The sequence below is a fragment of the Colobus angolensis genome, unplaced genomic scaffold (genome assembly GCF_000951035.1).
Source record: "Colobus angolensis palliatus isolate OR3802 unplaced genomic scaffold, Cang.pa_1.0 Scaffold179, whole genome shotgun sequence".
Lineage (NCBI taxonomy): Eukaryota > Metazoa > Chordata > Mammalia > Primates > Cercopithecidae > Colobus > Colobus angolensis.
In genome coordinates, this window is record NW_012114921.1 from 582 (window position 1) to 16569 (window position 15988).

At 38.2% G+C, this 15988-nt stretch overlaps 1 protein-coding gene across 6 annotated transcripts in view; it reads left to right on the forward strand.

Annotated features, from left to right (window-relative positions):
- The first annotated feature begins 2566 nt into the window (after window positions 1-2566).
- CCDC90B (coiled-coil domain containing 90B) overlaps window positions 2567-15988 on the forward strand; it is a 30840-nt gene continuing 17418 nt past the window's right edge. For 2 of the 6 annotated variants that reach the window (XM_011938882.1, XM_011938881.1), the window contains exons 1-7: window positions 2567-3111; window positions 9031-9150; window positions 10118-10221; window positions 13082-13183; window positions 14137-14178; window positions 14265-14336; window positions 14429-14482. In XM_011938882.1, the coding sequence (XP_011794272.1) occupies window positions 3012-3111; window positions 9031-9150; window positions 10118-10221; window positions 13082-13183; window positions 14137-14178; window positions 14265-14336; window positions 14429-14482 (594 nt within the window). In that variant the 5' untranslated portion in view covers window positions 2567-3011. Of the gene's footprint in view, window positions 3885-9030; window positions 9151-10117; window positions 10222-13081; window positions 13184-14136; window positions 14179-14264; window positions 14337-14428; window positions 14483-15988 lie in introns of all 6 variants that reach the window. The other 4 variants (XM_011938886.1, XM_011938885.1, XM_011938884.1 and 1 more) reach the window with 4 other exon arrangements.

Consider the following 15988-nt stretch of genomic DNA (forward strand, 5'->3'; position numbering starts at 1 on the left):
TCAAAGCAATCTTAAGCAAAAAGCACAAAGCAAGATTTCAGACAATACTATAAGGCTAAAGTAATCAAAACAGCATGATAATGGTACAAAAACAGACACATAGACCAGTGGAACAGAATAGAGAACGCAGAAATAAAGCCACACACCTAAAACCATCTGGTCTTCGACAAAATCAACAAAAATAAGCAATACAGAAAGCATTCCCTATTCAATAAATGGTGGTGGGATAACTGGCTAGCCATATGCAGAAGAATGAAACTGGACCTCCCTACCTCTCACCATATACAAAAATTAAGCTGGATTAAAGATTTAAAAGTAAGACCTCAAACTATAAAACTCCTAGAAAAAAACTAAGAAATACCCTTTTGACATAGTCTTTGGCAAAGAATTTATAGCTAAGTCCCCAACAGCAATTATAACAAAAATAAAAACGGACAAGTGGGACCTAATTAAACTAAAGAGCTTCTGCACAGCAAAAGACACTATCAACAGAGTAAACAGATAGCCTACAGAATGGAAGAAAATATTTCCAAACTATGCATCTGACAAAGGTCGAACATCCAGAATCTACAATGAATTTAAACAAATCAAGAAGGAAAAAACAATCCAATTAAAAAATGAGCAAAAGACATGAACACACACTTCTCAAAAGAAGACATACAAATAGCCAACAAACGTGAAAAAATCCTCAACACCACTAATCATTAGAGAAATGCAAATCAAAACCACAATGAGATGCCATCTCACACCCATCAGAATGGCAATTATTAAGAAAAAAAAAATCCACATATTGGTTAGGCTGTGAAGAAAAGGCAACGCTTATACTCTGTTGATGGGAATGCAAACTAGTTCAGCCACTATGGAAAGCAGTTTGGAGATTTCTCAAAGAACTTAAAATACAACTACCATTCAACCCAGCAATCCCACTACTGGGTATATACCCAAAGGAAAATAATTCATTCCATCAAAAAGACACAGAGCTGGGCACCGCAGCTCATGCCTGTAATCCCAGCACTTGGGAGGCCTAGGCGGGTGGATAGTTTGAGCCCAGGAGTTCTGGACCAGCCTGGGCAACACGGCAAATCTCCATCTCTACAAAACATACAAAAATTAGCCGGTTGTGGTAGCACACACCTGTAGTCACAGCTACTTGAAGGCTGAGGCAGGAGGATCAGTTAAACCCAGGAAGTTGAGGCTGGGCAGTGAGTCATGCACGACTGCACTCCAGCCTGGGTGACGCAGTGAAACCCTGTCTCAAGAGGAAAAAAAGAACACATGCAATTGTATGTTCATTGTGGTGCCATTCATGATAGCAAGGACATGAAATCAACCTAAGCGCCCATCAACAGTGGACTGGATAAAGAAAATGTGGTACATATTCACCATGGAATATTATGCAGCCATACAAATAAGGAAATTATACTCTTTGTAGCAACATGGATGGAGCTGGGGGCCATTATCCTATGCAACCTAATGCCAAGAACAGAAAACCAAACACACATGTTCTTACTTAGGAGCTAAACATTGAATATATGATGGTGAACATGGAAACAAGAGACATTGAATATCATTAGATGAGGAAAGGGGGAGAGGCACAGAGGGGTATGGACTGAAGAAGCACCTGTTGAGTACTATGTTGGGATCGTTGGGACCCCAAAGTTCGACATACTCTAAGGTTTTGCTTTTTGTTTTTTGAAACTGGTGAGATTAAACTTTTTTCCCTTTTTTTTTTTTTTTTTTTAAGATGGAATCTCGTTCTGTCGCCCAGGCTGGAGTGCAATGGTGTGATCTCGACTCACTGCAACCTCCGCCTCCAGAGTTCAAGCGATTCTCCTGCCTCAGCCTCCCGAGTAGCTGGCATTACAGGCATGTGCCACCACGCCTGGCTAATTCTGTATTTTTAATATAGACATGGTCTCTTCATGTTGGTCAGGTTGGTCTCGAACTCCCGACCTCAGGTGATCCGCCCGCCTCGGCCTCTCAAAAGTGCTGGGATTACAGGTGTGAGCCACCACGCCCGGCCATCCTAATGTTTTTAATAGCGATTTATATTTCCTCTTCATGAATTGTCTGTCAAAGCACTTGTGGGCAGAAATCAAGTTTTGTTCTTCTTTCAATGTACTTCGGGTGGTAGAAATGGTGTTTGTTACGTAGCTCTCACAAAGCTTTGAATACATATAGAAACCTAGCCCTAATTGTTTAGAATCTTGCGAGAATAAGCCACTGCAACCGCACAACTGTGTGCCATTTTAGGATTTACCGAGAATATTCATGAGTATTGGTGCATTTTAATACAACTACTATGCATTGTTGCTTTCAGCATTTTACTATGCGGAGTAAAGTCTTGAGTGAGGTCTGGGAAGGATAAATGGTGAAAATTTAAGGAATTTTTCGTAGAAACGGAGGAATTCATCTTCCCTAAAGAAAGGGTATACCGACTAAAATTCGTTGGTCCTCCCGTGCACCAGACGGCGAAGCAGCAGGATGTAACGCAGCACGATAAGTGAGCGACTGGCTGGACTACACTTCCCAGAAGGTTTGTTTGGCCTCCGCACTACGCAATCACCCAGAATGCTTAGCGGCCGAGAACTTCAGGTCCCAGGCTGCTGTGCGGCTAAATATGACTCCATTTCCCCCGACCCAACCGCTTAATGGCCGCTGGCAATCTTGGGGGAGGCAGCTGTTGGACTATGCCCCGCTGCCAAGAAACAGGCGCCAGAAGATTCTCCGACAAGATCCCACTTTCCTAGGACGGTAAAGGCGTTCACAGGTCGGGAAGGGGCGGTGGGAGTAGCGGGAGAGCGCTGAACATTGCTCGTGAACTGTGGGTCGGCCTGCGAAGAGGCCCAGTTTCGTGGCACCACGGTGGCGCCCGCACTGGAAGGTGGTCTTGTGACAGAGCGAAAACTACAATTCCCAGCATTCCTGCGGTGCCAGAACTACCTTGCCCGAAAGCCTGTGCGAGATTTACCGCGTCTTCCGCCTCCCGCCCGCCGGAAGACACTGAGGACATGAATAGTCGCCAGGCTTGGCGGCTCCTGCTCTCCCAAGGCAGAGGGGATCGTTGGGTTTCAAGCCCCCGCGGGCATTTCTCGCCGGCCCTGCGGAGAGGTGAGGCAAGGTGTCGTGTCATAGATGTCTGAATGCTCTCTAAGGAGACGATGCCCGTGGGTGGCGCTTGCTCGAGCGAACGCGCCTGCTCGAGCAAACGGGAAGAGAAGGTGCCACGCCCTCCTCCCCGATTCACGCCTTGTGCTGGCGACACAGCTGTCTGCTGCCCCGACTTGCCCAGCTCGCCCCAAGGGGCGAGGACTGAGGAAATCAGTGCCTTTCTGTTCTTAAAGCGAACCTTTGAAGGCCAGGGCTTCGCGCCCAGCTTCTTTCTCAGCCCTTGTTTCCCTTTTTTGGTGACAAGAGGCTAGTAATCTGGTAGGTTTGTCTGGAGGCAGCGTAAGGTAATCTGTGCTTGACGGTGTCCTGATTTCTTTTGTGGCCTGATCTTTATATTTTGGTTTTTTAGGTGCTGACCTCGAGCCCAGGTTTTTGGTAGACAGCATCATAAATTTCAGGTCACGTCTGCCTTATTCTCGCTGGAATTCTCAGTACTTTTCAGTCACATTGTAGACTTTGGAAAAAAAAGTGAATACTGGAACCTACAAGTTTCCAACCGGTTGGCACCCTGTTAACAGGGTGTCCTGAAGACATCTAACTTTATTCTGAGAAATGTTTCTAGGGCTAGGTTTTTCTTGTCGTTTTTTACCCCCCGTTTTTAAACTTCCCTCCTAGTTTTTAAACCGTTTTAAGGTTGTCCACAAAATAGGCGAATAGGCACCTCTCATCAACCTTAGCATTCTCTGTTCACCTTCTTGAATCTTCAGTGCCAGGTACACTGAGCCAGTCGGTACCCAAACACTTCCACGCTGTTATTTATGCTCCATATTATTACTTGTGCTGTTTTGCTCATTGTTTCATTTTAATCCACACCAGTAACAGCTGCAGTCAAAACTGCAGTTGTTGATCCTCCGTCTGTAAGATTGCTCTTTAGCTGCCAGGGTCATTCACAAGGTCTCTTTTGTTAGGTATTTGGGTGTTTAGCATACATACACATTATGATGGATTTTACAAAAAGGAGGTAGCACTTTTGAATTCCAGGAAATCGTCCAACTGTCATCTTTGTTGACTTTTACAGGCGTGCTTTACATATCCAAATGAAAACAAAATTAAATGTTTTTAGAGAATGAACTTTGAAGTGCATATCATAATGGGAAATACATGACCATAAGTAAATGTTAATGTTTTAACATAAAAGTTTCCCACTTGAGTCTGAAGTGTTCTTGGCGAAACCTTAAATCTCTTCTTACAACTAGTAGGATTTGTAACCTTCCTCACTAAACAAGTATTGAATGTTTATTGTGTACAAGTAGTTTAAACTTGCCTAATAATGTCAATAATCAGGGGATTTGAAAACCTTGACCTCTGACCAATGGAAGGACCTTGGTTATGATGATGAAACTAGTGTAGCACGTTAGTAGACCAGCATGTAAGAATATATGCTGTAATGCCTGTTCTTTTGAGTTCCTGACAGAAAAGTAACTGACTATACACTGAAGTGTTTCAGCTGTAAAATCAGCAGTAAATTCATATAAAACTTGCAACTTAAATTTAGTGGGACAACATTTTACATGTTTGTTTGTTTGTTTGTTTCAAAAGTAAAATTTGACCTTTTCCAGCAAAGAGGAGCTTGGTGCAAGATAGGCCAGAGTTCCAATCCACAATCTATGACTTAGTAGTTTTGCCGAACTGATTAAACCTTTAAACCCTTGAGTTTGTATCTCACTATTACAAACAAATCCGCAAGATATAGCTATCAAAGAATCAAAAGTAGTAACAATGAAAGGAAAGGTTTGGAGTTTTGTACAGATGTTTAAGCCTGTACAAAACTTTTCAAGCTATTAAGGATCTGTTATTCCACTATGAGCTGGAAACACTGATTCTGGGCACTTCATCTCCCCTACCTATTAATATGGCTGCGAAGACTTATTTTTTTATTATTTTTTATTTTTTTGAGACAGGGTCTCTGTCACTCAGTCTGGTGTGCCTTGGTGCCATCTCGACTCACTGCAACCTCTGCCTCCCAGGCTCAGGTAATCCTCCCACTTCAGCCTCTCAAGTAGCTGGGACTACAGGCTCACGCCACTATGCCCAGCTAGTTTTTGTAATTTTTGTAGGGACAGGATCTTGCCATGTTGCCCAGGCTGATCTCGAACTTCTGGGCTCAAGCGATCTGCCTGCCTTGGCTTCCCAACTGCTAGGATTACAGGCATGAGCCACTGCACCTGGCCTGTAAAGACATTCTTAATGACCAGTTGGAATAGTGATTATGAAACCCTCCATGAATATCCAGTGGTTTTTCCAGTTGCTTATGGCTTCCAAAGTGGAGTGAAACCCAGAGTTCTACTGCCAGTGGGTGTCAATACCTACCTCATAGGATTGGGAGGACTAAGCAAAATATTATGTGAATATCTTAGCACATTTAAGGAATAATGTTTTACATATCCTTCTGCATTCTCAGCTCTCCTTAGCCCCATAATAGAAGCCAAGAGAATAGCAAAGGCAGCCCATGCCTGGATTTTGCTGATTTCATTCATCCTGTCTGGATAGCTTCTTTAATATTTAATGTAGCTCTACCATCATCCAAATAGTCATTCTCGATCCTTTATTCTCAAGGAGGGCCAAATGCGTCTCCTTTGTATTATTCATCATTGTGTATACATAATGCCAAGCACATTGCCTTTCATTCAGCAAGTATCTATGTAGCATCCAGATTTGTGTAGGCATTGGGGATTCAGTAGTGAGCAAGAACAAATGTGGTCCCTGCTCTCAAGAACTGTATAGTTTAGTGCAGGGGTTGACAGACTTTTTCTGTAAAGAGCCCAATAAATATTTCAGGCTTTGTAGGCTGTAAGGTCAGTCACAACTATTTGCTTTGCCACTGTAGCATGAAAGTAGCCATAGATTAATCCATAAATGAATGAGCTGTGTTCTAATAAAACTATCTAGTTCTAATGAATAAAACTAGAAAAACAGGTGGTGGTAGTCTACAGTCTATAGTTGGCTGACCGCTGGTCTCTTGAGGAGACAACTGAGAGTTACATAAATGTGTAAATTGTGAGAGGGTTTGCAAAAGAATCCTATGCAGTACTACGAAAAACCATCACAAGAGAGACATAACCCAAAGGAGTCGTCAGGCTTTCCAGAGGAAGAAACATTCAGACTGAGCTCTGAAGGATAAACATGAGCAGGCAAAGAAAAAGAGAGCTTTCTGAACAGGGCAGGCGCTGGGCAAAGGCCCTGAGAAGGTAAAGCACATGGCATGTTTGTGGAATTAAAATCAAAGAGCCCTTGAAAGCAGAGGACCAGAGAGGGCATAGCAGGACATGAGACGAGCCACACCCTACAAAGATTTATTGGCTTGTTAAGGTATTTGGTCTCTATCCCAAATTTAGTAGGAAGCTGCTCTTTGTGCAAGGTATTCAGAGTGTTTGTTGACTAAGTCAGAGGAACTGTACTAATCCGCCTAGCTATGAGACCGTAAGATCTCGGACTGATTACATACAGACAGTCCTCAACTTAAGATAGTTTAACTTAAAATTTTTTGACTTTATCATGGTGCAAAAACAGTATGCATTCAGTACAAACTGTACTTTGAATTTTGATCCTTTCCTAATCTAACAATAATGCATTGGCAGGGGCAGCAAGCCGCAGCTCCCCCAGTTAGCCATGGATCACAAGGGCAAATAACCAATACTTAGTATTGCCAGGGTTTTTTGGGTTTTGTTTTTGCATCCCATAATGTTTACAAAATGCCCATTTGGGTGTCTACATGAAATATTCAACACTTTATTGTAAAACAGGTTTTGTGTTAGATGATTTTGGCCAACTATAGGCTAATGTAAGCGTTCTTTGCATGCTTGAGGTGAGCCCAGATAAGCTGTGATGTTCAGCAGGTTAGGTGTATTAAATGCATTTTCAGCTCAGGATATTTTCAATTTATGATGGATTTAATGGGACATAACCCTTTTATAAGCTGAGGAGCATCCATACTTAGCCCTGAGCCTCAATTTACCTCATTCATAAAATGAGAATTTTAAGGATGGGGTAATAGATGTGAAAACAGTAAAATATTATATAAATATTATTACTGATTTTTCTTCTAAATCCAAATAGACTTCTTATCAGGGATATGTAACTAAGAGTACCATCACTACTCCTAATGCAGTTGTTATTGAAATTACTGAAATCTGCCCCTCTTTCCTATAATTTTTCTTTTTCTCTCCTACCTTAGGTCTGGTATTTACACACAAAGGCATGTTTCTTTACCCTACTAGATGACATTCAAGTGAAAAAGATTACTGACCAGTATACCAATATGTGTGTTTTAAAAAATTGCGCCACTTTTATTTACAGCTACTTGCTTTTATCTCTTCAGTTAAATAGAATTTTTTGGAATATTTTAATGAATCTTTTATCATTTGAATTTAGAGTTTATTGTTAGGTTTTTTTAAAAAACAATATCTCTTTCCTACCTTCTAGTCTATAAAATCAGTGAGAACATCCTTCATGTCTGGTTTTGCTTATCATTTTACCCCTGTGCCTGGCACAAGTTCTAGCACTCAATAAATATTCATTAGGCTAGAAGGATATAAAGAAGGAATCACATTTGTCCTACACAGTACTGGTGGAAAAATAATGCCTGAAGTTGCAGTCTTTTTTCTTTCTTTCTTTCTTTCTTTTTTTTTCTTTTTGAGACAGAGTCTCACTCTGTTGCTCAGGCTGGAGTGCAGTGGCGTGATCTCAGCTCACTGCAAGCTCCGCCTCCCAGGTTCACGCCATTCTCCTGCCTCAGCCTCCCTAGTAGCTGGGACTACAGGCGCCTGCCACCATGCCTGGCTAATTTTTTTGTATTTTCAGTAGAGACAGCGTTTCACTGTGTTAGCCAGGATGGTCTCCATCTCCTGACCTCGTAATCCCCTGACCTTGGCCTCCCAAAGTGCTGGGATTACGGGTGTGAGCCACCGCACCTGGCCTGCAGTCTTTTAAATATCTAGATCTTTTAAGTGGCTTAGGATAAATAAGAGAGACAGCATGGAGTGTAAGATTTGGAGTCAGAAGAATCTGAGTCTGAATCCTAATTCTACCATTGGCTCTATAAAGGTAACTCCTTTACCTTTCCTAGAAGTTGTTTATGGGCAGAGTACCTTATAATAAATTCATCAGCAATATACAGAAAAGGTCTTTACTGTGTCTAGGTTAAAACTTGGGGAATTTATTGAAATAGGACAAGAAGGGTTATTTCAGAAATGAGAATTTTTTCTTAGGGTTCTTATGTTGATACCAGTAAATATGCCCATGATTTCAAATCAAATTCATTGATTGAATCAACAGTAAAACTTTGTGGCCCAACTATGTGCCAAAGCACTGTTCTAGGTGCTAAACCACAGTCAAAGCATCATGGAACTTCCATTCTGATCCAGAGATGCAAACAGCAAACAAGATAATTTCATATTGGAGCTGAGAACTATGTAGGAAATAAACTGTGGATATATAAGTGAGTGGGAGTATGGAAAACTACTTTAAACAGGGATGTAAGTGTAAAAAATTTTCATAGCTCTTGAAAGACTGAGCACAGAGAAGAATTGAATTGTGTAGTTTCTGCTTTACAGTAATTAGAGCTGAGGTGGTGATATCCAAAGCATTTGATGTGTTTTATTACAAGTTTATACTAACTCTTAACATTCCTGAATACCAAAGGAGGGAAAAGAAACATTTATTGAATGTTTAGTATGTACAGAAAAACGTCAGAGACTTTTCAGATAAAAGAGGCTCAGAGGAGTCAATTAACTTGGGTGAGATGACAAAACTAGAAGAGCTGGAACTATATCGTAAATTTATGGGCAAAACGCTTTGTAAGCTAAAGTGGGAAACCTCTATCAGTTACTACAAGAGGAAAAAAATGTCTTCTCTTTTCAGACTTCTTCACCACCACATCCAAGGAGGGATATGATAGGCGGCCAGTGGATATAACTCCTTTAGAACAAAGGAAATTAACTTTTGATACCCATGCATTGGTTCAGGACTTGGAAACTCATGGTAAGAAACACGGATACCTCCTGAAAGAAGAAAATTAATAGCACTCATAATAATTGCCTAGTCAAGACAGTATCACTGTTATGAACAATTAAGAGTAACTATTTAAATAGACCATCCAATGAAATATTTTATAGTCACTAAAAATGATACTGTTTGAGAAATATTTACTGATATGAGGAATGTTCAAGATACGTTAATTGAAAAAAGCATATGAAATATGTACAGAATGATTCCAATTAAGTGAAAAAGAAACTAGTTTCTAGGCTAATACTAAAGTCCATGTGGAAGTACAAATGTTTGAGATTAAAAAATCAGAAAATAAGCACAAAAAATTACCTGATATCAAAACAGTAATTTAAATTATGTGATATTAAAGGAATAGACTAATAGAACAAAATGGTATTCAGAGACACAGACATGAATTTAATGTGATGAAGGCATTACAAATTAGGGAAAGGAAGGACTACTTAATAAATGAGATAATAAATGACTAGCCACTGGGAAAAAATATATTAGATCCCCTTACTGAAAACTAAATTTCAAATAGATGAAAAGCTAAATAAATGTAAAAGAATAAGCAGTTTTACAGAAAAAAGGGGGCAAATGCTATAAACAAGCATAACACAGAAAAATAAATATAAATAACAAAAAGTATATGTAATGCTTAACCTCTCTACCAACCAAGGAAATGCAAATTTAAGTAACATTAAAATAACAATGTAATACAATTTTTTTTGCCAATTACTCAAAATAAAAAGTCATATCTAGTGTTAATGTAGATGTGGGGAGACACAGAATGGGAATTAAAATTGTAGAGTACTTTTGGAGAGTAATTTAGCATTATCTGTCAATTTTTAAATTGTAACCATTATTTTAAAAAAAGTATAACAATTTAAATGTTGAGGAGTTACACGCTGTTTATTTTGATAAGGATATACACTTTAAAATACCTATTTGCTGCCTACAGGATTTGACAAAACACAAGCAGAAACAATTGTATCAGCATTAACTACTTTATCAAATGTCAGCCTGGATACTATCTATAAAGAGATGGTCACTCAAGCTCAACAGGTAATACACTGATTACTACCACTTCTGATACTTTCATTAGACAGTCATTTCATAACTACGTCTCTGTCTACCTAGTGACCTTCCAAACATGCTCGTATCTTCCTTGTTCTCTCTAAAGGGACCACACACACACAAAAACACTGAATAAAGTCAATATTTAGACAGACTGAATAGTTAGAATAGTTGTAATAATGTTGTGGTAACAGAGATGGTATTTTGCCAAATCTTTGATGGGATGAGATCATTATATTGTGTTATTCATGAGTGGTGGTAGATTGTTAGTGAAACAACTTTTTCCCTCAAGAAAGCTCACCACAGAAGAGCTAATCTTTCTATATATTAAGTATGTTTTATTGCTGCTATACATACATATTGGTTAATTTTCACAGACATAGCTGGAAAGGACTTACATGGCTGAGGACTTTATAAATTCCCTAAGACACCTTAATTTGACTGAATATAAAAATCCTAAAGTCAAATACAAGAATTTAACATGTAAGAGGCACAATGCTGTGTACTTTTCATATATTATTTAATCTCTAACAGCCTTGAAAACTAAGCAGAATTCTATTTGGCCACTGAAGACAGGCTTAGAGAGACTGAGTAGTTTACAGGAGTTTTCACTGTGGTGATATGGACAAAAAGCAGTAATTTTACATAAAGGACTGTATAAATGAACTTAACTAGAATAATTTCATACTTGATATGAAACCAAGTCAGCTAGCAGGATGAGGGGGGAAAAAAAGAAAATAAAGTAATAATTCAAATCTAAATATTCTCTGATGGCTCCATAGTAGTTACAAAAATCACACTTTTAATATATTTGGCTACTTAACAATGGATTATGTCTTTACATTTAAAGTTGTTAAAGATGGACACCTGTGCAGTTTTGTAGGCTTTTTGAGTCTGTATTTAAAGGAAGGATGAGGTAAAAAGAGGATCTTAAGAGCCACATTAAGGCCGGGTGTGGTGGCTCACGCTTGTAATCCCAGCACTTTGGGAGGCTGAGGTGAGCAGATCACTTTAGGTCAGAAGTTAGAGGCCAACATGGCAAAACCCTGTCTCTACTAAAAATACAAAAAAAAATTAGCTGCGCATGATGGTGGGTGCCTGTGCTCCAAGCTACTCGGGAGGCTAAGGCATGAGAATCACTCGAACCCAGGAAGTGGAGGCTGCAGTGAGCCAAGATCATGCCAGTACACTCCAGCCTGAGCGACAGAGCAAGGCTCTGTCTCAAGAAAGCCACAATACAATCCCTTATTTTCAGGTTCAGACTCCACAAGTATGAAGTCTGTAATTAGCTTTCCAACTTTTGCCTATGTAATAGGCAAAAATCTCAGTAATAAGAATATATTATTTTTAATGCCATATAATTCCTTTATAGTGATATTTGGGGCAAACAGGACTGCCACCCCCTAGAGGCCACATCTCTGTGACTTCTGAATTAATTCTCACAAATATGTCAAGCAGAATTGAATAAAATGAACAACCCTCCTGAGTAATATATGAGGTTTAGAAAAGGCATGAGTCAGCAATGTCTGTTGTACACAGTTAAAAACTTTTATATAAACTTCCTCCACATTAATACATTAGCATTAGACTATCGTGCTTCAGTCATTATTCGATGTCTGTCCCATTGGTAATAATAATGGTTAACATTTCAGTGATAACCATATGCCAAGTACTATCTTAAGCATTATACATACATAATCTCATTTAAACCTCAAAACAACTCTTCAAGGTATACCAGGAACTGTTACTATTTCCATTTTACCAATGAGGCGACCAGAGAAGTTAAATGACTTGCTAGCATCTCACAGTAAATGGCAGAGTTTGGATTCAAAGCTTGACAGCCTGACTGCAGAACTCATACTGTTTTTTTGGGGGGCTTTCTTGTTTTATTTCTAAACTGTTAACAGAGTCCTTAATAAGGTTATACCTCATCTGCTTTTTCTTTTGGTAAAGGATAGATAAATTAGCAAGCTACATGATTTTAAGAAGTATAGTGCTACAGGTTGAATATCCCTTATCTGAAATGCTTGAGACCAGAAGTATTTTAGATTTCAGATTTTTTATTTTGGAATATTTCCTTTACACTTACCAGTTGCACATCCCAAATCTGAAATCCAAAATACTCCAATGCGCATTTCCTTTGAGTGTCGTGTCGGCACTCAAAAAGTTGCAGATTTTGGATATCAGATTTTTGGATTAGGAATATTCAACCTGTAACAGTTATATTTTCTTTGTAAGGCTGTCTTAAATCATTTCTACAAAATCGTCCTCCCTAACGAAGCAAAAGCGTATAGATCTATCAGGTAAATGCTACCTTTTCTTTCACATATTCTTTGTAGTGCCAAATATAGGGAAGATACCCAGGAATTTAAACAAAATTGGTTATGTTGTGCTGACAAAGGGCAATTATTTTAACTATACGTCTATTTTGTTTTACTACCTGACTTCTGAGTCGTATCCAATACCATGGAATTTTCCAGTGGTAGAAAATCTCAAAATCAAAGTAATAAGAGATAAAACCCTTTCTATTTGGTCATTTGGTTATTCAAAAAACAAGAACAAAACATTATTTTTTTGAGGAACTCTTAGGGTGTAAGGAAGCATTTTATTGCGATTCTTTTCATTCAAAGACTTACACATTTCTCTCCCCTAGGAAATACCTTTTTCTTCCTTGAATCTCTTTCTTTTCATATTGATATTTCAGATATGTAAGTTTCATATTTACTTAACCAGTCAGCATTATACCTTGTAGCATGTTAACAAGTTCATTTAAATTTCATGAAAACAATTCCATAAATAAAAGATGGCTTTCTGTGGATCACTAGGTTATTTTTATTTTGTTTTCTAGGAAATAACAGTACAACAGCTAATGGCTCATTTGGATTCTATCAGGAAAGACATGGTCATCCTAGAGAAAAGTGAATTCGCAAATCTGAGAGCAGAGAATGAGGTGATGCAAATTTTAATTTATTACTCATAAAATAACTGATCTCATAATAAGCATCCTACTTAGTGAATAAGTTAATAAGACCAAGTAATAATTCCATGTGGTTAGTAAACAATAAGTTTTTAGATTTAAAAAGTACTATTTGTTTAACCATACCTAATCTTTTTCTATATAAATCATACTGCTTTGCATACTGAAGAGAATAAGAGTTACATTTTATACATGTAAAACCACATAAAACAGAAAATCTTGAACTATATATATAAAATTTCTATATAATGGTTTCAGAGCTGAGAGTAATGTGGCATTTTCTATTTTATTTAATCCTGTACTAAATGTCTTTGTGACTTGAGAAAAGTATATATTTTTTTTTTTTTGAGACGGAGTCTCGCTCTGTCACCCAGGCGCCCAGGCTGGAGTGCAGTGGCTGGATCTCAGCTCACTGCAAGCTCCGCCTCCCGGGTTCACGCCATTCTCTCGCCTCAGCCTCCCGAGTAGCTGGGACTACAGCTGCCCGCCACCTCGCCCGGCTAATTTTTTGTATTTTTTTAGTAGAGACGGGGTTTCACTGTGTTAGCCAGGATGGTCTCGATCTCCTGACCTCGTGATCCACCCATCTCGGCCTCCCAAAGTGCTGGGATTACAGGCTTGAGCCACCGCGCCCGGCCTATTTCTGTAATTAAGTCAGAATTTTAAGTTACGTTATCCACTATAGCTTTTTAAATTTAGAAAATCAATTTTTAAAAGTATAATACAAAAACAAATGCATTTTGCTCATAAGAATTATTTTCTGAATACAGTGGCTTAGTAGTTTCTTTTGAAGATTTTTTTCCTTATCAATTGTGTATTAGAAATCCATAGATTGTCCAAATTTTGGTAATCTAGCGTTTCAGTTTTTTTAATCATAATATAGACTTAGTTTAATGCTAATTACATGTGATCTTTCCTGTACCTAGAAAATGAAAATTGAATTAGACCAAGTTAAGCAACAACTAATGGTAAGTGAATTTTTTTTCTAGCTGTTAATTTCAGAACAAATATTCATTATAAGATCATTTTTAAAATATCTTTATTTTCTTTACAGCATGAAACCAGTCGAATCAGAGCAGATAATAAACTGGATATCAATCTAGAAAGGAGCAGAGTAACAGATATGGTATTGTGCTTTTAAATGTACTTTCTTGGTTACTTATTCCTTTTTAATTTTAGTCTTTTTTTTTTAACTTCCTGCTGCTTCATATCCTATAGTTTACAGATCAAGAAAAGCAACTTATGGAAACAACTACAGAATTTACAAAAAAGGTAAGGTAATATGTAAAAACGTCTCTTTTGTACAGTTCTTGTGCCTTGTATAACTGCTTTTATGTGTACCAGTTTATAAGTTTGGACTTTTAAAAACTAACCCTATAGAATCTCTGGCTTCCTCATAACTATTATAGTTAGCCAGCACTTCCGGGGAACCTGGCACCAAGTAGATCGTCATCTATGAGCCATGACCTTGAAGTAAGAATCAAGCTTTCCACATTGTGTACTTTTTTAAACGAAATTACTTCTATAATAGAAAATAACTATTTTTTGGGCTAGGCACAGTAGCTCACACCTGTTAATCCTGCACTTTGGGAGGCTGAGGCAGGAGTTCAAGACCAGTCTGGGAATAGAGCAAGACCCTGTCTCAAAAAAAAAGAAGAAAATAACTGTTTTTTAAAAGACAAAGATTCATTATTGGTATTTCATAATTGGTACTTAAATGAGTGCCTGGGTTCAGTTAAATAATTATCTTAAGGTTTTAAAAAAGCTACATATTAATAATATATAAATACTCATATTTAGTATTTATTAATGTGCCAGATACCATTTTACATGCTTTACTTATATCTGTTATATCTGTTAATTCACTTAATATTCGTATCAGTCTGTGTGACGTAGGCACTATTATTCCCATTTTAACAATTTGGAAAATGAAGCACAGAGGGGTTAAGGTCCCACAGTTAATAAGTGGTGTCACTAGGGAAAGAACCTGGATTCTAAATCCCTAACTTGGAAGTACTGCTCTCCTTCTCAGTAATCCTACAATGTAATCATGACTTCATCTCTGTGGCTTGAGTAAAACCCAGCTTTCTGACTCAGCTTTGTCCTTTTCTTAAAAGTTCAAAGCCATTTGTCCACATTCTAACAGAAAATAGGTCGCTCTTGCTTATAATTTAATAGAAGAGAAGGTCACATTTGTTCTTTCAAAGATCTTACTCTTTTCCCTTACTTCTTGGCCACATAAAGGAGACAAGCAAGGAAATCATATATATTTAGGTATCAAATATTATGAGGTTTTTAGAATATGCCCAGTATGTGATACTCCTAAAAGATGATCTCCAAATATGAAAGTAGAGGGAATGTAATTCATCAGTTTATAGTGTTTTTTTTATAATTTTTTTTTTGATACTTTAAGTTCTAGGGTACATATGCATAACATGCAAGTTTGATACATAGGTATACATGTGCCATGTTGGTTTGCTACACCCATCAACTCATCATTTACCTTAGGTATTTCTCCTAATGCTATCCCTCCCTCAACCCCTCACCCCCCAACAGGCCCCACTGTGTAATGTTCCTGTATCCAAGTGATCTCATTGTTCATTTTCCACCTATGAGTGAGAACTTGTGGTGTTTGGTTTTCTGTCCTCGTGATAGTTTGTTGAGAATGATGGTTTCTAGCTTCATCCGTGGCCCTGCAAAGGACATGAACTCATCCTTTTTTATGGCTGCATAGTATTCCATGGTGTTTATGTGCCACATTTTCTTTTTTTTTTTTTT